This window comes from Chlamydomonas reinhardtii, chromosome 12, assembly GCF_000002595.2.
Source record: "Chlamydomonas reinhardtii strain CC-503 cw92 mt+ chromosome 12, whole genome shotgun sequence".
Lineage (NCBI taxonomy): Eukaryota > Viridiplantae > Chlorophyta > Chlorophyceae > Chlamydomonadales > Chlamydomonadaceae > Chlamydomonas > Chlamydomonas reinhardtii.
In genome coordinates this window covers 2,736,593-2,754,467 of record NC_057015.1, presented here as the reverse complement: position 1 = coordinate 2,754,467, position 17,875 = coordinate 2,736,593, and the positions used below count along the sequence as shown (strand labels likewise).

The 17,875-nt window shown below is 63.5% G+C and overlaps 4 protein-coding genes across 4 annotated transcripts; 2 read left to right on the top strand and 2 right to left on the bottom strand.

Moving 5' to 3' along the window:
- The first annotated feature begins 441 nt into the window (after positions 1–441).
- CHLRE_12g503200v5 (uncharacterized protein) lies at positions 442–3,417 on the top strand. The gene is made up of 2 exons (XM_043068123.1): positions 442–826; positions 1,003–3,417. Exons 1-2 carry the CDS (start codon positions 526–528, stop codon positions 2,358–2,360), a joined length of 1,659 nt encoding a protein of 552 aa, XP_042918244.1. The 5' UTR covers positions 442–525; the 3' UTR covers positions 2,361–3,417.
- Positions 3,418–3,419: 2 nt separating this feature from the next.
- CHLRE_12g503250v5 (uncharacterized protein) lies at positions 3,420–6,721 on the bottom strand. Its single transcript, XM_043068124.1, has 5 exons — positions 6,072–6,721; positions 5,757–5,839; positions 5,430–5,588; positions 4,997–5,122; positions 3,420–4,647 (listed from the first exon to the last, which is right to left on the bottom strand). Exons 1-5 carry the CDS (start codon positions 6,583–6,585, stop codon positions 4,048–4,050), a joined length of 1,482 nt encoding a protein of 493 aa, XP_042918243.1. The 5' UTR covers positions 6,586–6,721; the 3' UTR covers positions 3,420–4,047.
- A 180-nt stretch (positions 6,722–6,901) lies between these two features.
- On the bottom strand, positions 6,902–14,041 carry CHLRE_12g503300v5 (uncharacterized protein). Its single transcript, XM_001690929.2, has 12 exons — positions 13,362–14,041; positions 13,061–13,139; positions 12,516–12,636; positions 11,802–11,881; positions 11,195–11,370; positions 10,678–10,827; positions 10,037–10,201; positions 9,618–9,832; positions 9,185–9,489; positions 8,436–8,644; positions 7,880–8,054; positions 6,902–7,654 (listed from the first exon to the last, which is right to left on the bottom strand). The coding sequence occupies exons 1-12, from the start codon at positions 13,565–13,567 to the stop codon at positions 7,580–7,582; spliced, it is 1,956 nt and encodes a 651-aa protein (XP_001690981.1). The 5' UTR covers positions 13,568–14,041; the 3' UTR covers positions 6,902–7,579.
- A 330-nt stretch (positions 14,042–14,371) lies between these two features.
- CHLRE_12g503350v5 (uncharacterized protein) lies at positions 14,372–17,875 on the top strand. Its single transcript, XM_001690747.2, has 9 exons — positions 14,372–14,702; positions 14,906–14,968; positions 15,167–15,312; positions 15,535–15,625; positions 15,905–15,997; positions 16,136–16,174; positions 16,297–16,368; positions 16,629–16,687; positions 16,875–17,875. Exons 1-9 carry the CDS (start codon positions 14,637–14,639, stop codon positions 16,963–16,965), a joined length of 720 nt encoding a protein of 239 aa, XP_001690799.1. The 5' UTR covers positions 14,372–14,636; the 3' UTR covers positions 16,966–17,875.

Below are 17,875 nucleotides of genomic sequence, written 5' to 3'. Positions count from 1 at the left end.
CCTCGCCCTACGAACCGCAGCGCGCGGTAGGATGTCACCTCGCTGACGTGTAGAACTGCCGTCGGCTCCCGCCCGCTAAACGCGCATTGAACAGCTGCATATGAAATGAAGTGCGCTATTAGACGCACTCCCATCAGATACCACGGACCAGAAAAGAAACGGTACTGGGTGAAGTCACAGGGGCCTTCGCCCGCCCTGCCGTGGAAAGCGCCCGCCACGCAAGACCAGCCCCAGAGGGCACGCCAGCGAGTTTAACGAGAGCAACCAAACATAGGCTTAATTACCAGTGTTTGTCTGAAGGCTATACAGGCGCACATGGCCAGAAAGCACCGAGCCCACAACGCGCCGTACCGATCGCTTCAACTCGCTGACCCGGAAGTAGCGGTCCCTGACTCCTGTTGCTATTTCACTTTCAATCATTCATTCGAGATTCCTTAAATAGTTATTTAGGTATAGCAACTTGTCTTAGCAAACAACAAGTGTTTACGCCGTTCAATCGTTGACTGCACGACCGCGATAACACAAATGGCAAACCAGAGCAAGATGCTTCCTCCCTACGCCGAGCGAAAGCTGAGAGCTCTTCAGCGATTTGCTCTGTCGAATGCGGCGCTTTCCGAGGTGCCGGCGACCCTGCGCCTCGACGTCTCCATCATGCGGGCGGTGCTGGAGCGGTCAAAGGCGCGCATAGTGGCTCGGTACCGCACTGCGCTGCGCGCTGTGAAGGAGCCGCAGGAGCTCGCGTCCTGCGAGGCCTGCGTCACATCGTCAACACTGGGCATGCCTGGCATCTCTGGCATGACCGCCCCAGGCGCGTCAACGCCATCGGGTGAGCGACTGGGCGATTGCGGCTGCTCAGCGTGCTTGCATGCTGTCTAGGACCTCAGACGGCGGTGAAATTGCAGTCAAGCAGAGGCTCCTAGCACTAGCGTGGCCTTCAAGTGCTAACCCCCTTTCCGCCGGTTATCCCTTCTTCCTGCACTGCAACCTCGCTCGCTCCTGCAGACTGCGGCTCTGGCGCCTCCTCGCCCGCCGCGCTCTCGCGGAGCAACACCAGCAACTCGCTCAAGGCAGGCAGCATGGGGGGCGCCAGTGTTGACGAGCAGACACTTGCGGCCGAGGCCAACGAGGCCGCCGTCAACGAGACTACCGCATGCTGCCCGGAGCCCACCACCGAGGCGATTGAGGCCGCCGTCATCGTTGAGACCACCGCCGCATGCTGCCCCGAGCCCGCCGCCGAGGCGATTGAGGCCGCCGTCATCGTTGAGACCACCGCCGCATGCTGCCCCGAGCCCGCCGCCGAGGTGACTGAGGCCGCCGCCATCGAGACCACCGCCGCATGCTGCCCCGCGCCCGCCGCCGAGGCCATTGAGGCCGTCGTCAACATGACCACCGCCGCATGCTGCCCCGAGCCCGCCGCCGAGGTGACTGAGGCCGCCGTCATCGAGACCACCGCCGCATGCTGCCCCGCGCCCGCCGCCGAGGCCATTGAGGCCGTCGTCAACATGACCACCACCGCATGCTGCCCCGAGCCCGCCGCCGAGGTGACTGAGGCCGCCGTCATCGAGACCACCGCCACATGCTGCCCCGCGCCCGCCGCCGAGGCCATTGAGGCCGCCGTCATCGAGACCATCGCATGCTGCCCCGAGCCCGCCGCCGAGGCCATTGAGACCGTCATCGAGACCACCGCCGCATGCTGCCCTGAGCCCGCCGCCGAGGTGACTGGGGCCGCCGTCATCGAGACCACCGCCGCATGCTGCCCCGAGCCCGCCGCCGAGGCGATTGAGGCCATCAACGAGCCCGCTGCCGCCGAGACCAAGACGGAAATCGCCTCGGCCCTCAGCAAGGAGGCTGTGCCCGCACCGGCACCAGTGGCCGAGCCCACCTCTGGCCCAGCCGTGTACATCACCAGCGCCGTCGAGGGGCCCTGTCCCGCATCCGCGCCCGCAACCCCCCGCCCGCCCGTGCCGCGAAGCCATCTGACCGCCGCCTTCCAGGCCCTGGCGGCGATAGCTGCCGCCACACGCCCCGAGTCGGCCGCCCTGCCGGTCCGCCCTTACAACCCCACTGCTGAGGCGCCTGGCTTTAACATCAAGCACACGGTACTGAATTACCAGTGGCACCGCTGCGAGGCGCCGGGCGCCCCCATCCAGCTGGTCGGGGGCTGCCATTACGCCGCCAGCGGCAGCACCATCGTGCGCCAGCAGTTGGAGTCCCTCCGCGCTGACCACCCGAGCAGCAAGGGCATGCCGGCGCCGCAGCGGCAGCAGCAGGGACAGGACCAGCAGGAGGCTACTGGTGTCAAGGTGGGCGCCGTTGAGAAGGCGTCGCACATGGAGACTGTGCCCAAGTGGCGGCACTAGCTAGCCTAGCTACGATACCCTGCAGCTAGGGAGGCAACATGCAGTGAGACACGCCTGGAAACGTAGTTCGGGCCAGCGAGCAGCGGCACGCAAAAGTGCCAGTAGAGTGGCAGAGCAGGTATACAGCTGTGTGGATTCGGACCAACGAGGTCCCACGACATTGATTGATCGTATGATAGCGGGTGCGTGGTTGAACCCAATGACAAGTGTGCCACCTTACTTGTCATGTAGCAGCACGAACGGGTATGTACTGGCACACCCGGAATCTTAGTCTTAGACTCTTAGCGCCTTAGCTAGCGCGGTAGGTTGGCCGTGTGATACGACCGGTACGAATGTGGGACACTAGCAGGAAGGCGCCGGATGTCTCTGAGGGGTCCACCCCGCCTGCTGTGCGTGGATAGACAGCCATGATAGTAGGCTGCCCAGCTTCGACACTCATCTAGCTTGCAACTAGCAAGGCCATGCATATGGCAGGTGTCCGTGGCGCGTCATTGAGACTGACCGAGCGATTGCCGTTTTGCCGGATTGCGCTGTTTCATAGCAGGGGTTTCACGCCCCAGGCAGGTTGCTTGCTTCGTTTATCAGGAGAGACATAAGGCGGTTGATCGTGCTGAGAAGACCGGCCACGAGTGCCGCACCGCCATTTCTTTTTTCGTTACGTGTCTTGACATTTCAAAAGTTTGCTGCCTGTGTTTGGATTGGGTTTGCAAATTGCCACACCCCGATCCTGCTTGGCAGGGAGACGATAAGTAACCGTGCACGCACGGTGCGGGCTGATGCGGGGGATGTGCCTGGACCAGGAGTGGTTTGCTTAGCTGCGTGGCGTACGTGCGTGGAGATGGACGCGGGGGGTGAAGCGAACGAAAGTCTCTCATGTTTTGAGAGCGAAATGCGGACCGCTCAGGGTTAGAACCGCTCGGTTTGAGGCCTAGCTAGATAGACGTTTTTAGTGGCCAGGGGCAAGACGTGCCGTGTGGCGTATGTGGGATGTGCTGGGCCTGAAGTGCATAGGAGTTTGCATGCACCGGGCATGGCAGCGCATATGGAGATGGCGGAATGCTTTTGCAGCAGTTACAGACGACCGGAAGGCGGACGGTATTCATGTGTGTAAACATACATCAGATTGCATCGGCCACCCGCCCCGGGGAGACTTTCCAGCGGCCATGCGCGCAGCCATGCTCTACAGTTGCAAGCGGTCGCTAACAGTACCTGCTTCTGCCCTGGCAACCACACAGTGTAGACCATCCTAGCCATTTCCAACTCCAGTCCGCGGAGAGACGTTGCGTCCGCACATCATCTCGTTGCGTCCTGAGCTAGATAGCTGCCGGCTGCCTACCCAAGCACACGGAAGCATGCCCACGCAATCCAAGCATTCCATGAACACATCCACCCCGACCTGAGTCCAGCCCTGTGTCCGGCTGCGTCTGCGTGTACAAGCAGCAGGCACACAAACATACACACATGGCGGGCTTACGTTTCCTTTTTTTACACATACACACACACACAACATCGTCCATCACACGGCAACCCCGAGGACAGGGCACCGCAACTGATATGCCATGCGCGCTCATACACCTTCAGTCCCTGCCAGCCGGCTCCTAGTTACGTCGTGCCACTCAGCCCCCCCCCCCCCGGGCCACAGCAATTTCAGCAGGGTAGCACACATAACTCCCCGACATTCCCGACATCAGTACCCGTACGGCCCGTACTCATCATCGTAACCCTGCCGCGTGTCATCGTAACCGGCGGCCCCGCCATACGCGTCCCCGTACTGGTACCGGCTCTCATAAAACTCCTCCTCGTGCTGCTGCCAGTATTCCCGTAGCTCCACCACCTCGGCCTCTAGCTCCACATCGCCGCCCACAGCACGCGCCCGCCCCGTCCGCCCGCCCAACGAAGTGGCAGGGGCGCCAGAGCCCGCGGCGTCCCCGCGCGCTGACGCGCGCCCGCCGCGGCCTCCTGCAGCCCCCGCCCCGCGCCCGCCCGCCTTCCCACCCGCCCGTCCGCTGGCCGGCTGTGCCGGCGGCTTCTTCGCACCCCAGCCCTTCGCGCCGCCCTTGCCCGCTGCCTCCGCCTCCCGCTCGCCTGCCCCGCCCTGTCCTAACCCTGCCGCCTCCTCGCCCTCCGCCTCGTCCTCCGCCTTCAGCCCCGCCGCCGCGCGCTGCGCCTGCAGCTGCTTCCGTTCCTCGGGGCTCAGCAGCCCGTCGTCGCCCTCGCCGGCGCACATGACGGACACGCCGGCGGCCACGTAGTAGAGCTCCTCATCGTCCGAGGGCAGCAGCGCCGCCTGCGCGCTCGTCGGCGTATGCCGGGAAAGGGGAAAGGGGAGAGTTTCGGCACTGGGCACATGAATGCGCGGCATGTGCGACGGCATGTTGGGGCATGCCAATGTGGGTTGATTGGTGGCGCGTGGCAGGGACAGGCCATGCATGGTGTTTGTGAGAGTGCGGCGGAGGCACGCAGCGTACTGCAAGCAGCTCAGCGAAACACGGCACCCGCTACGCGCGGGTGCGTGCCGCAACTACCCAATGCCGCCACGTGCCGCGCGCTACACACACCAATCACATTGCTGCCCGGCCCCCCAACACGCCCTCCCCCACGCCCACGCACAACCCCCACAAACACGCACGCCGCACCTGCTCCGCGTTGAAGGCCGCCGCCAGCCGCCAGCGCGGCACGTCAATGGGGCTGACGTGTCCCTCGTCCCCGGCCAACACCAACTGGTCCACGCTTGGCTCCTTGCCCACCGCGAACTCCCACGCCTGTGGGAAACACAAACGTTCACACCACAGGTGAAGTGGGTCAAGTGCGGGTCAGCGGGTTCCATGTTTGACGAGGTGTTGTATGGTGCCGCTACACCTTCACTGCTGCGCGGCCGCATCCGTACTGCAAGTTGCGCGACCGGCTCGCGCAGCGCCAGCCTGCCTGGCTGCCTGCCTGGCTGCCTGCCTGGCTGCCTGCCTGGCCGCCTGCCCGGCTGCCCCAGCCGCCAACCACAAGCATACGGTACACCGCATACCACTGCCCCTACCTCCTCAACCCTCGTCCCCGCCCCCAGCGCCTGCTCACCCCAAAGTGGGGGTTGAAGTACAGCACACGGTCCTCCCCGCCGCCCGGCGGCCCGCTGCGGCGCGAGCGCATGTACACGGGCTTGCCCTCGAAGCAGCCCGCCAGCAGGTACAGGCCGTCCATGCCGCCCTCAAGCCGGTCCGCGTGGCCGTCCACTCCCTGCGGCGTGCGAGGGCGGATGCAAGGCAAGGGGTTCTTGCGCTCTGCTGGTTCGATTGGACAATCTTGCTCCTACACGGTATGCCCGCCTTCCAGGAACGTCCCATACCCCGGCCCCCGCCCCAGCCTCGGCGAGAGCCCCCGCCCCTGGCCCCTGGCCCCGCGCACCTGCACCAGCATGTGGCATGTCTCCGTGCCGTTTAGCTGGAAGGCGTCGAAGCCGCCCACATACTGACAATTGTCGTACGGGTCTGTTGTGGCGCGCGTATGTGGAGGAAGAGAGGTATGGAGGCGCAAAGTCAGCGGCACTAAACGTGTGGCGCAGCATAACATCGGCACATGTTGCAAATTGCATTCCCCTGAGATCCCGAAGCGCATCAAACCCGCAGTCCCGCGACAGTGCAGAACCTTTGGCCCGGTTATGGCCCAGATGCAACCCGGCTACGGCCCGTCGCCGTAGCGTCGACCCTCTGGTTCACTCACATCGCGGGTCGAAATGGAGGTCTTGCTCGTACATGGCGGGGTTCGCGCACACTCCACCTGGGCACGAGCCCGGCACGCCTGCTGCCCCTGGCCCTGCAACCCCGCCCGGCCCGCCGCGGGCTAGCATGCCCGCGCCGTGTCCCGCCGCGCCGCCCACCCCATGTCCCCGCCGCACGGCAGCGGCCGGCGTGGCGTACGCCGCTGCGCCGCCCATGCCACCATCTAAGCCGCCTGCTGCGCCGGCACCAGCTTCCCCTAGAGCGCCGTCGCCTCCGTCCATGCTCACGCTCCAAGAGCGCGGAGCCTCGTCGTCATAGGCGCCGTCCAGCCCACGGCCAGGGTAGGCGTATGCTGCGCCGTAGGGGTCTGCATCCCCAGTCTCATTCCAGCCCGGCTCCGTGGAGTATGGATCGTCGTAATAGTGCTCGCCGAGGGCGGTTCGGGAAGAGAAGAGCAGCAAGCTTGCGATGGACAACAAAATCAGACAGACTTTAACTTGAGCGTGCAGAACCATAGCTAAAGAGCCCGTTCAAGTGCCCAACAGGCACTGTCGCGTACTAGGCGTGCCAATTCATGACAGGACTTTACAAAGATGCATCTCAACTTGAAGTTGGACCGCGTGCTTGGTAATCGCACGTCACAGGTCTAAGTATGTGGAAATAACTATTATTGGCAACTGGCTCGGCCTTGTGGCAGCCGATCGCTGCTTCCTGGAAGCGCCCGCCCCGCCCTGCCCCGCCCCCCCCCCCCCCCCGCCTCGCCCCTTGCCTTAGCGAGCATCCCATCAAGTGTAAGAAACGTATGGTGGTAGCATGTTCGGCGAGCATAAGGACCGGAAATATTTACACGAGTCCCCTGTTTCAGGGCGCCCGTGCTCCGATCTCGCCACTTCTCGCCTGCGGTCAGCAATGCACCGTGGGTGCGTCTAGCACAATCTCGCTCCGCACCACTGCACCAGCACCTGTGAAGCGCAAGCCCTCGCGCCCGTCCTGTCTCCTGCTCAGCCCTTCAGCTACCTTTATGCCCATACCTTGGTGCCAGCGACAGCGCGCCGAGCCACACCCAAGGCAACGTAGCAGCGTTACGCGCACCACCCGCACAGCATCTACCTACGCCACCTCCCAGCGGCCCTACAAGAGAACTATTACTATGCACCTCGCGCGCACAAACCGGCACGCCAAATTCGCCCCACCCGTTGTCATTGTCCTAGATAGTAAGAAGTTATGTCCGCGTGCTTATCTTAGTTTTGAGTCGTGTGAGTCTCAAGGAACTATGTCTACCATGGCACATATGTCCTGTCATCAAGCGTCCTTCGTAGCCAAGCCGTCGCAGCCCCGCCCCGCCGCTTGTTTCCGTGGGGTCCAGCCGCCGTATCTCGTGCTCCTGCGGCTATAGCTGGGCCTCCCGCGGCTGCTGCCCTTTGCCCAATGCGGCTGCTGTTGCTGTTGCTGTTGCTAATTCTCCACGCCCCCGCCAACCTCAATGCAAGCGCCTCCACTGCCGCACGCTCACATCTTGTAGGCTGCCCAGCCCACCTCCTCGAGCTTAGCTGCCTTGTTCAGAACCGTCTCCGTCATGCCGTTCTGAGGTGAGAGCAACCACGGAAGAGCGCGCACGCGGGGCAAACGCACCGGTCAGCACCTTGCAAAGCAACCGCAAAGCGCTTACCCCCCACTCCTCCTCGTCCCTTCCCTCCCAAGTACCCGGCGCATCTTTCCACCACCCCGCAGCACCCTGCACCGCCCTGCCACCCACTCCTGCCACCCCTGTCACCCCTGTCACCCGTGCCGCCCCTGTCGCCCACCCACCTGGTACGCGAGCATCTTGTCCAGCATCTTGGGGTCGCTGGCGGCGATGACGCGGATGGCCAGCAGGCCGGCGTTGGCAGCGTTGCCAATGGCCACGGTGGCCACGGGCACGCCCTTGGGCATCTGCACAATGGACAACAGCGCGTCCAGTCCGTCCAGGTGCGCGCCGGAGGGCCTGGCAGGCAGGCGGGGGGAGGGGGAGGGTTACATTCGTGATTAGTGAAGGAAGCTGTAGACGGTAGGCAGTCAGGGGTGGGGGAAGGGGGATTCAGAAAGGAGAAAGCGAAGGAGAGTAGGAGAGGTGGAGGAGAGCGGAGGCGCTCAGATAAGGGGTGTACCCGTGCGCCGCCTGCCGCGCGGCGACCAGCCCGCCGCAGCCCCCGCGGGGCCCCCACGCCTCGTGTGCTAGCTCTCCAATCCCCCTGCTCGCTCATGTCCTCCACATCCCCCTCACCCTTCCCCCATCCGCCACTTTGGCTTGGCTTGGCTTAGCTTGGGCTGGTATTTACAACCCCTCCCGCCCCCACACATTGCCCTGTCTCGCTCTCTTTCTCACTTGACGGGCACGCCGATCACGGGCAGAGGCGTCATGGCTGCCACCATGCCCGGCAGGTGCGCCGCGCCGCCGGCGCCCGCGATGATGGCCTTGAGGCCGCGCTGGTGCGCGGTGCGGGCGTACTCGAACATGCGCTCGGGGGTGCGGTGCGCGGACACCACTGTCAGCTCCAGCGGCACGCCAAACTCCTCCAGCACCTGGGCCGCGGCCTACAAGGGGGGCGGGGTAGCCATCCATGATGGTTTGAGAGGTGAAGGCGTAGCCAGGCATATAGGTACAAGGAGCGGGCAGTGATGTGTGTGGCATGCTGGCATCAAACGAAACGAATTATGATGTGTATGTGTATGTGTGGGGTTGCAAGGATTGGTACAGAGAAGTGTGGGGTGGGAGGTAGCGAGTTCAGGGAGGCCGCGGTAGGGGAGTGGGGAGGGGTGCGTGAGCGTGTGTGTAAGAGTGGCCACGCGTGAAGGGAAACGCGAAGCGGTTGTGCAGGCTTCGTGTCGTGCTCACAGTGTCGGCCGCCATTCCTGACCCTTCTTAACTACCCTCCACTCGTCTCCCACTCCCCCCCTCATTGCTTCGGCCCCTACCACACCCCTTCGCTCAAGCCTGCAGTCCCCCCATGAACACAAACCCATATACACGCACACACACACACACACACACACACACACACACACACACACACACACACACACACACACACACACACACACACACACACACAAACACACGCGCGCGCGCCTCACCTTCATGGTGGCGAGGTCGCTGTCGCTGCCCATGATGATGCCCACCAGCGGCTTGCCGCTGTCACCCGCGGAGGCGCCCGCCGCCGCCGCCGCCGCGCGGTAGGCGGCATCCGTCTTCTGCAGCGCCGCCAGGCCGCCCGCGTCCAGCTGGCCAAGCTTGGCGCGCGCCTCCTCGCGCGTGTTGGCCACGATGTTGATGTGCCCCACCTTGCGGCCCAGCTTCATGCCGTCCTTGCCGTACCAGTGCACCTTGGCGCCGGGGGTGGCGTAGGCCGCCGCCATCTGCTGGTGCGCGATGCGCACGCCTGTGCGGTGTGGCGTGACGTGCGGTGTGACGTGCGGGGCGGGGAAGGGCGGATCACCTGCCATGCCTTTCCCCATCCTCCCCGCACCCACCCACAATAACCCAGAACCCATAACCCACACCACCCACCCTCGTCGCCGTCGGCCTCGCCCAGCAGGTTGAGCATGATGGCGCAGCCGGCGTTGAGCCGCGTCTCGCCCAGCGGCCAGCCCAGCACGGCGCGCACGTGGTTCTCGAACTGGCTGGTGACGCAGCCGTCCATGGTGTAGTGGCCGCTGTTGTGCGGGCGCGGCGCCACCTCGTTGAGCAGGATGGTGCCGTCGCCCAGCAGGAACATCTCCACCCTGTGATTGTGTGGATGTGTGTGTGGGTGGGTGCGTGCATGCGTGTGTTGAGGGAGCAGCTGTGTGTGGCGCGGCACCCCCGGGCGTTCAAGCGGCCCCCACCCCGTTACAGCTTCGCAGCCGACCAGCCACACACTCCACACGCACACACTCACACACACCTAAACACCTAAACACACATGAAACATGCACGCCGCTACGCACCCGAAGATGCCGGCGCCGCTGAGGCACGCGATGGCCTTCTCGGCCACGGCGCGCGCCTGCGCCTGCACGGCGGGCGGCACTCCCGCGGGCGCCTCCGTGACGTGGCAGATGTTGTTCTTGTGGATGGTCTCCACAATGGGGTACGACACCACACCGCCGTCGCGGCTGAGGAGGAGGTGGTGAGCAAGGCGAGCGAGTTGGGGTTGGGAGGTGATCAGCGGGTTGTGGCTGTGTTGAGACACAGGGCCGCCAGAGTGGTGCGCCATTTGATGCAGGCCATGGGCTTTGCAGCGCTACTGTCCTGCAGACCCCGCCACCCCCGTATTGCGCAGAATGCTCACGCATGTCCGATAATCCTCGTTTACTCTGCAAGTCCTAATTTATCATGACCCCAGCTGCCCCCACAGGCTCACACCCGTGCCCGCTTGCGCGCCACCTCCATTCTCCCTGCCCCCGCACTGCCTCACCTGCAAACTTCAAGCAGCATCCCATCCCGATATCCGCCTCCTCCTCTGAAACCCTCTCGCCCTTCCAAACACGTCCCAAACCCCGTCTCCTGCCCCCCAGTGCGTATGGCACTTGCTTTGGCCGGTACTCACATCCCCCTCCCCCCCCACATATCCCGCCAAGCCCTGGCTCACTTGCGCACCACCATGACCGCCAGCTCCTTCACAAAGGGCGCGAACTTCTCCGCATACAGCCCGTTCTCGTAGCCGCCCAGTGCCGCGGCGGCGGCGTCAATGTCCGCCTCCGTCTTCACCACGTAGTTGCCGCGGCCGTCGTAGGCCAGGCTGCGTGTCAGGAGAAGGAGCAGGTCCGGATGCTTCAGTGTCGCATGCTGCGAGCGTGCTGCACGCTGTGTTTCACCCTCCTCTTCTCCTCGGTGCGCTCCCCGAGCCTCCAGTGAACTTCTGCTGACTCCCTTGGGCTCGGGTGTTCCTTCCCTGCCACCCCAGTCCCCTCTAACCTGCCTGCCCCAGCCCCTCTCTTCCCTCTCTCCGCCCTTCCTTCTTTTGCTCCGCCCCTCTCCTCCCTCTCTCCTCCGTCTCTCTCCCCTCTCTCCGCCCCTCTCTTCCCCATCTCTTCCCCACCTCTTCCCCACCTCTTCCCCACCTCTTCCCCACCTCTTCCCCATCTCTTCCCCACGCGCCTTCTCACCGCTTGGCCTTGAGCATGAAGGGGTAGCCGAACGCCTTGCCGGTGCCCTCCATGCAGCCGCGGCACTTGATGTTGCGGAACTCGGGCAGCGGCACGCCGGCGGCGGCAAAGTGCTGCTTCTGAGCGAACTTGTCTTGGATGATGCGGATTGTCTCCGGCGAGGGCTCAATGTCCACCTGTGCGTGTGGGACCGACACAGACACTCGACGTGGCGGTCAGCCGTAATAGCAGTGGCAGCGGTGGCGAAAGCCGCGCCGCGGTCTCGCTTGTGCTCAGGGGGAGTGTGCCGCATTCAATCCCTTGACTGCCCAGCCCAGCCCCTCACCCCACCACCACGGCGCCTTCCCCGCAACCCTGTACGCCACCGCTCACCACCATACGAATGCGTCGGACCTGTTCCACCCACCCGTCCATTCGCCCGCCCAGCCAGCCAGCCAGCCAGCCAGCCAGCCACCCGCCCCGCACCCCACTCCCCCTGATTGGTTCAAAGTTAACCCCACTCCCCCTGGAACTCGGTGCCTTTTCCGTTTGGTTTGCTTCCCCAACCCGACGACCCGCCACCCGCCACCCATCACCCGCCGCCCAGCACCCGCCACCCGCCACTCACCTTGACGTCCTTGGCTGCCTGCATGAGCGCGTCCGTGTTGATGTGCTCAATCTCCATCGTCAGCACATCCACGCCCTTGCCTGACACACGAAAGATGGCGAGGGGTGGGGGGCGGTGGGGGTTACACGCATTACGTTTACGAAGTGAAGTCGTAGCCAGGTACAAAGGTACACAGTAGTCGTCGTTAAAGATGTCCGCGGAGTCCAGCGTCCGGGGGGCATGCGGTCTGGCGTGCTGGTCCCAAGATGTGCCGTCCGCTGCAACAGGCCTCGCCTTCTGGCAGGCCCCGCGCCGGCCCGAGCCACTGCTCCCAGCAACCGGCTGGCGCCCTCGCCCCTCCAGGCTGTTGGCCAACTGCCCTAGCCAACCACCTCCACCCCACGGCGGCGCTCCCGTCCGACCCGGTACCACGTGCCTATCCGTCCGACCCGGTACCACGTGCTTACCCGTCCGACCCGGTACCACGTGCCTACCCGTCTGCCTGCCTCACCAGCTGGGTGCCCCCGCTGCCACCTGCCTGCCCGCTCTAGCCCTCCTTTCCACCAGCCGCTGCGCATTGTGCCAAGCGGCCACTCCAAACGCACACGTGGCACGAGAATCCTTGCTGCAGCCAGCCGCTCACTCCACTGCCACCTTACCCGACCCCCTACCTCCCCACCACCTCCTGCCCCCTGCCGCCTGCCCGCTACCCCCTGCCTGCCAGCGCCCACTCACTCTTGACAAAGTCCTCAATGGCCGCCGCGTCACGGAAGTGCCCCTCCATGTGCTCGGCCGCCACAGCCGCCGGCGCGTCCGGGGTGGGGTCCAAGCACTTCATGCGGACGCCCAGGTTGGCCTGTGAGGGTGTCAAGTGGGGCGAGGCGGCACTGGCTCAAAGACAGTTAAGAGCGGGCACGTACTGCGGGCGGGGTGCGTGAGTTTGCAGCTGCGTCGGGCCGGGGCTGCGCGTGAGGGCGGGTGGCCCGGGGGCGCCGTATGCAGTGGTTGGCGCATGCTCTGGCCGAAGGCGCGAGTGCGGGCACGATGTATGCAGCGGCTTGCCACGCCGCGGCACAGCACTGCATGCCTGCATTCATGTCGCGCGTGCCCTGAGGCCAGCCCACCCGGCAGCCTTTTTCCTCCTACCCGCCCTGGCCACCAACACTGCGTTTCCCGTGGTGCCCCTTTCATACACCGCTTCCGATGCAGTCATCCTGCCGCTACAACTCCTCACGTAACCGGCCACTGCTCCCCCGAAATCATTCAAGCCCCCGCCTCACCGCCGCCAACGCCATCATGCGACCCAACTGGCCGCCGCCCAGCACACCCAGCACCGCACTGCGCGGCGCACCGGTAGCGCTGCGGCGACAGAAAACGGTTACAAGACAGCGGCGTCAGCAAGATTAATGGCATGCAGTTAATACTGTTGCTGGAGCGGTGGTGGAGTTGTGTGGACGCATGGGCTAGCACAAGGCGTCGCTAGGGGCCGGGCACGACAGGCACAGCCGCCTAGGGTTTGTGGCACGCTGGCAAGGCTGGTGGGCACAGCAGCTGCATATGCTTTCCCCCCACTGAGCCCACCTCACGGACGTGACGTCTTCCTGCTGCATGGTGCCAGCGGCCGCCAGCACGACGCTCACACGGCGACCGGCCTGAGCAGCAAGCTGGTGCTGGCGATGCGCAGTCGACGAGCGGCGCACCGAGGGCTGGGGCAGCGCTGCACCAAGACCAGCCACGTCGGAGGCTGTGCGGCGGTTAAGCCTGGTGTTGGCGCCCTTAAGAAGCATGATCGAGCCGAGCGAAAAGCTGGGAAGAGCGAGTGTTATCGACGGCGGTTCGATTTCACGTTTTGCAACCTCGTCTATGAACGCGCTGTATCTACACCCTCTCCAGTCCAATTGCAAAGGCTCAACACATGCACTATTCGGCTATGCAAGCAAGAGCGCTCCTCCAACACACATGGCACGCCGCAATGGGCGCGTCGTACGGCGCCCACACGTTTCGCTCCAACGCTGAGCATTCGCAGGCGAGAATGTTTTAATTATTGTGCTGAATGAACATGCAACCACTTGCGGCTGCTAAGGAATTGTCAGAAGCACGCAGGGAGCAGAATAGATGCCGAGTAGCGTGCTCGCTACACCGGCGAGCAGTTCAATTACATACACAGCTGAAATATATGCTTATGAATACAACTGCGCAGGAAACACAGCAGAATTTGAAGACTGCGACCAGCGTCAAGGGGTTGCATCGGCATGGACGAGGAATCATTCACAGATGGGAGGGACAGGGCTAAAACTAAGCAAGGACTGCCGATGGATAGCGTTGTGTCGACATGCGGGGCAGGGGGGAGCGCGTGGGGTCTGGAGTACACTGGGGGCACGCCTTGCCCCTGGGTGCAAAGCAGATGTCAGCTCAGGTCCACCAGGGGATCCCCACGATGGCTTTGCTGGGATGAGGTCACGTCTGCAAAATAGAGTGAGGGGCTATCAATTGGCACTGGTTCGTGGCGTGCCCTCCCGGCCGCATTACCCCCTGACTGGCACGGTGTTCATTGAACGGCGCAAAGGTCCATCGAATGGCCAATTGAGCATCTCCTGCGTGTAAGCAAGCTTTGTAAGGCATTTCCCCTCTAAAAACGCAACCCACAAAACTACAAAAGGGCTCTCATCGAGCCTCATCCAAATAGCATTGAGGTCACAGCAGCGTGCACCCAAACATTATAATACGCAGCAAGTGACTAGGCTAGATTTGAGCAAAATGAGCGCGTTAGCTGGCTGTCAACGCTTGCAGAGGAGGCCAGCATGCGGGGGGCCAAGAACAGCGAGAGCACCAGTTTGGCTAACGCCCATGCATCGAATGGTGACGGCAGCATCTCAAACCAGGTTCCAAGCCCTGGAGTACCAGACTAGCGAGCTAAAAAAGGTTGGTCACAATTCAGTTCGAAAGGACCGGCAGCACTCGCTGAGTAAATGCTCGGTCTCCTTCTTCTTCTGTAAGATACGCTAGCTCCAGAACCTGACTGCTCGTGTCAGCTAGTTGGCCGCCCTAGTCGACCACCCTGGCGCACCCGACCTCCTTCACTGACGCCTGTGCACCCGGACCCAACCCGTTCACCAACATCACAGGACCTTAACATACTCCTGGACAAGCTAGGCTTTCCACAAAGCGTGCTACCGGGAGAAGATGAGGTTAGTCCCGTGGCAGTACGGCATAGTATGGCATAGGCTGGTGGCGACCGCCGTTCCCTGCCCTCACCACCGACGTAAGCGTTCAGGTCTTGGCCCTGAGCCTCACAACACTTGACTTGGACTCTGCGCCGCCTTCCCCATCTCCTATGGGTTACCATATACGCCACCTCCCCCGCCTCCTGCCTCCTGCTCCTACAGCGCAAGGCGGCCATCGACAAAGTGATTCAGCGGCTGGAGGCTCTCAGCCCCGTGCCGGAGCCGCTCATGTGGCCCAACGTGCCGGGAGAGGGCGTGCCGGGCGTGTCGCCGCTGCTGCTGGGCGAGTGGGAGCTGGTGTACGCCAGGTGGGCGGGCTGGGGGCGTGGGGTTAGGCATGCTGGCGGGAATGCAGGCACGGGCAAGGCTGTGGGGGCGGGAGCGTGCAACGGCGCAAACGTGAGTGGCCGGGTTGGAGCTTTTCAAGTATGCAGACCCTACAGGCTGCGGCACATTGTCAACACTGCCGCAACACTTGTGGCCGCCTCACCCACTGCCGCACCCGCTCCATACTGTTCGCCCCATCGCAGCAACGGCACCGTGGTGACGCGCTCGGCGCCGGCGCAGCTACTGCTGCAGGCCAGCCGCCTGCCGGGCGTGGGCATCAGCGACATTACGCAGGTAGAGCTGGCGGCAGGGGACGTGCTGTGGGTTGTGGGCTGAGGGCTGTGGGGTAGCGCTTCTGTGTGGGGCAATGGCCTGCACCAGAAGCGCGGGCCGCTACGGTGAGCAGCTCGCCAGACGGCGCAGCACGCTGCGTTGTCGCCCGATGGCTTCATCAGCGACTGGATGCCCACACGGGCTTCGTTGTTTCTCTGTGTATGGTCGCTCCCGCACACGCAAGTGCTGCATCGCGTACACAGTCTTTGCGCTTACTTTTCCTTGTGCTCGTTAACGAAGGTGCTCAAGCTGAACGAGGCGGGGGCACTGGTCGCCAGCAACAGCGCCGTGTTCGGGTTTGGGCCATTGGGCTCGTGGAGCGTGGGCATCGAGGTGAGAGGCAGGGCGTGTGCGGGGGAGGCGGTACGTGTGGACAGCCCCACCGCGTGGCGGTGCCGCGGAGACCTTCTTTGCAATGCCCTCTCCCTGTCTGCGGTTACTGAAGCGGCCTTACATCCTGAACCCCCACAGGGCGTTTGGCGGGACTCTGGCGATGGCAAGACGGCACGGGTAAGGCTGGCGACCACAGTTAGGTCGAGCTGCAAGCCCTCGTGTAATCCTCGTGCGGGTAATATTGGTGTCAGTTAAGCAATTCTGAAGTGCACGCCACGTGCACACTGCCTCGTGATCAGGTGCTGTTCGACCAAGTCAGTGTGCGGCCAGTGACGGCGCTGGGCCTGCCCGTCCCCAACTGGGCACCACCGGTAAGTGCGCGGCGCAGGGGCGTGCGGCGACCAGCGGGAAGAATGAAACCCCGTGTGCTCCTGCTTGCACAGAGGTTTTTGCGGGGCGCTACTGTGTAGTTGTGGTCATCAGGCGGGTACTTGAGCCTGCGGCCCGGGCTGCGAGTGTCAGGAAGGGTGCGCGGCTGCACTACGGCGCGGCTCGGCGGCTGCGGCAGTCACAGGGCTGACAAGCGTCTTGTGCCTGGGCATGTGCCTCCCGGTCTGCCTCCTGCATGCAGCTCACGCTGGCGACGGGCGGCACCACAGGGCCAGGGCAGGGACGCTCCGGGGCAGACTGGTGAGTTCCGTAGTGGGGTGCTGCTGGTCCACGCCGACTGCCACATGACGCATGCAACCAGCAAGAGGCAGCACAACCACGGCTCGCTGCGCCGCTGCGCCGCTGGTACACACCGCGTACCATCAAGGAGGCATGTCGTACCGCATCCAGTAAGAGTAGATACATGTGCTCCCATCCGGATCCACAGGATCACCTCGTTCGTGGACCGGGACATGCGGGTGGGCCGCGGCCGCACCGGCAACACCTTCCTGTTCAAGCGGAAGGCCTCGCACGCGTAGGAGCTACAGGTTGGGCGGGGGCTTGCCGCAGGGGGCTGCAGTACACTGTTCCGCCAAAGGGCTCCATGGCGCGAGCTGCGCATATGCGAATGCATGGAGACGTGTGGTGCGCGGCGCAGCGCACCGGAGGCTTGTGAGCCACAATGTTGGATAGGCATCGATTGACAGGGCTTACCGGTAGTGGCAGGCATGGTCTTCCCGTGTGGAGCGCGACCATCGCTTGCGTGCAGGGTCCGGGAGCCTGGGCTTTGGCAGGCGTGGAAAGGAACTGACGAACCGGTATCAGGAAGCCGGATGCATGCTGGCATAGGTTGGGAACGCACAAGGCGAAACGGCACCGTGCGTGCAGAATGTGCAAGCCGTCTGTGCGCCAGTGCGAACGGCGTTACGGTACGTGCCGTAACTGTGTTACCGTGGGCCGAGGCTGTGTGTATACTGCTGTCATGCGCGAGGACCTGGTCGGCGCAGAGTGGCTGCACGGTTGCCGGCAGCGTTGTTTTATGTGTGCTAGTGGGGATCGGATCGAGGAGTTTGCGCATGTTGGCGCTTGCTCTTCCCTGGTCACCGTCGTTAGTTATATGAAGTATAGATTCATCGCTGTGATTTCATCCGTTGAGTTCCGGACCTAGAATGGTGCTTTGGAAGGGCGAATCCTCCGTGCGGGTGAAGGAAGCCCCGGCCCCTGGGGGCATCCCTTGAATCACCCTCCCTGTTGGAATAAGGCCTGTGGCTTGTTAGCGCGGGCGCAAGTGAGTTGGTGTGTGGCTGTGTGCCGTTGGTGGACTGAATTTCTTGTCGAGACTCTCGTTAGCTCGCGTGGACTCCTGTACCATGTAGCTGACTGTGCGGACCTGGACAGCTGGGGAGTGTGGGGACTGACTTGAGCAGACTAGTTAACAATCTTACGACA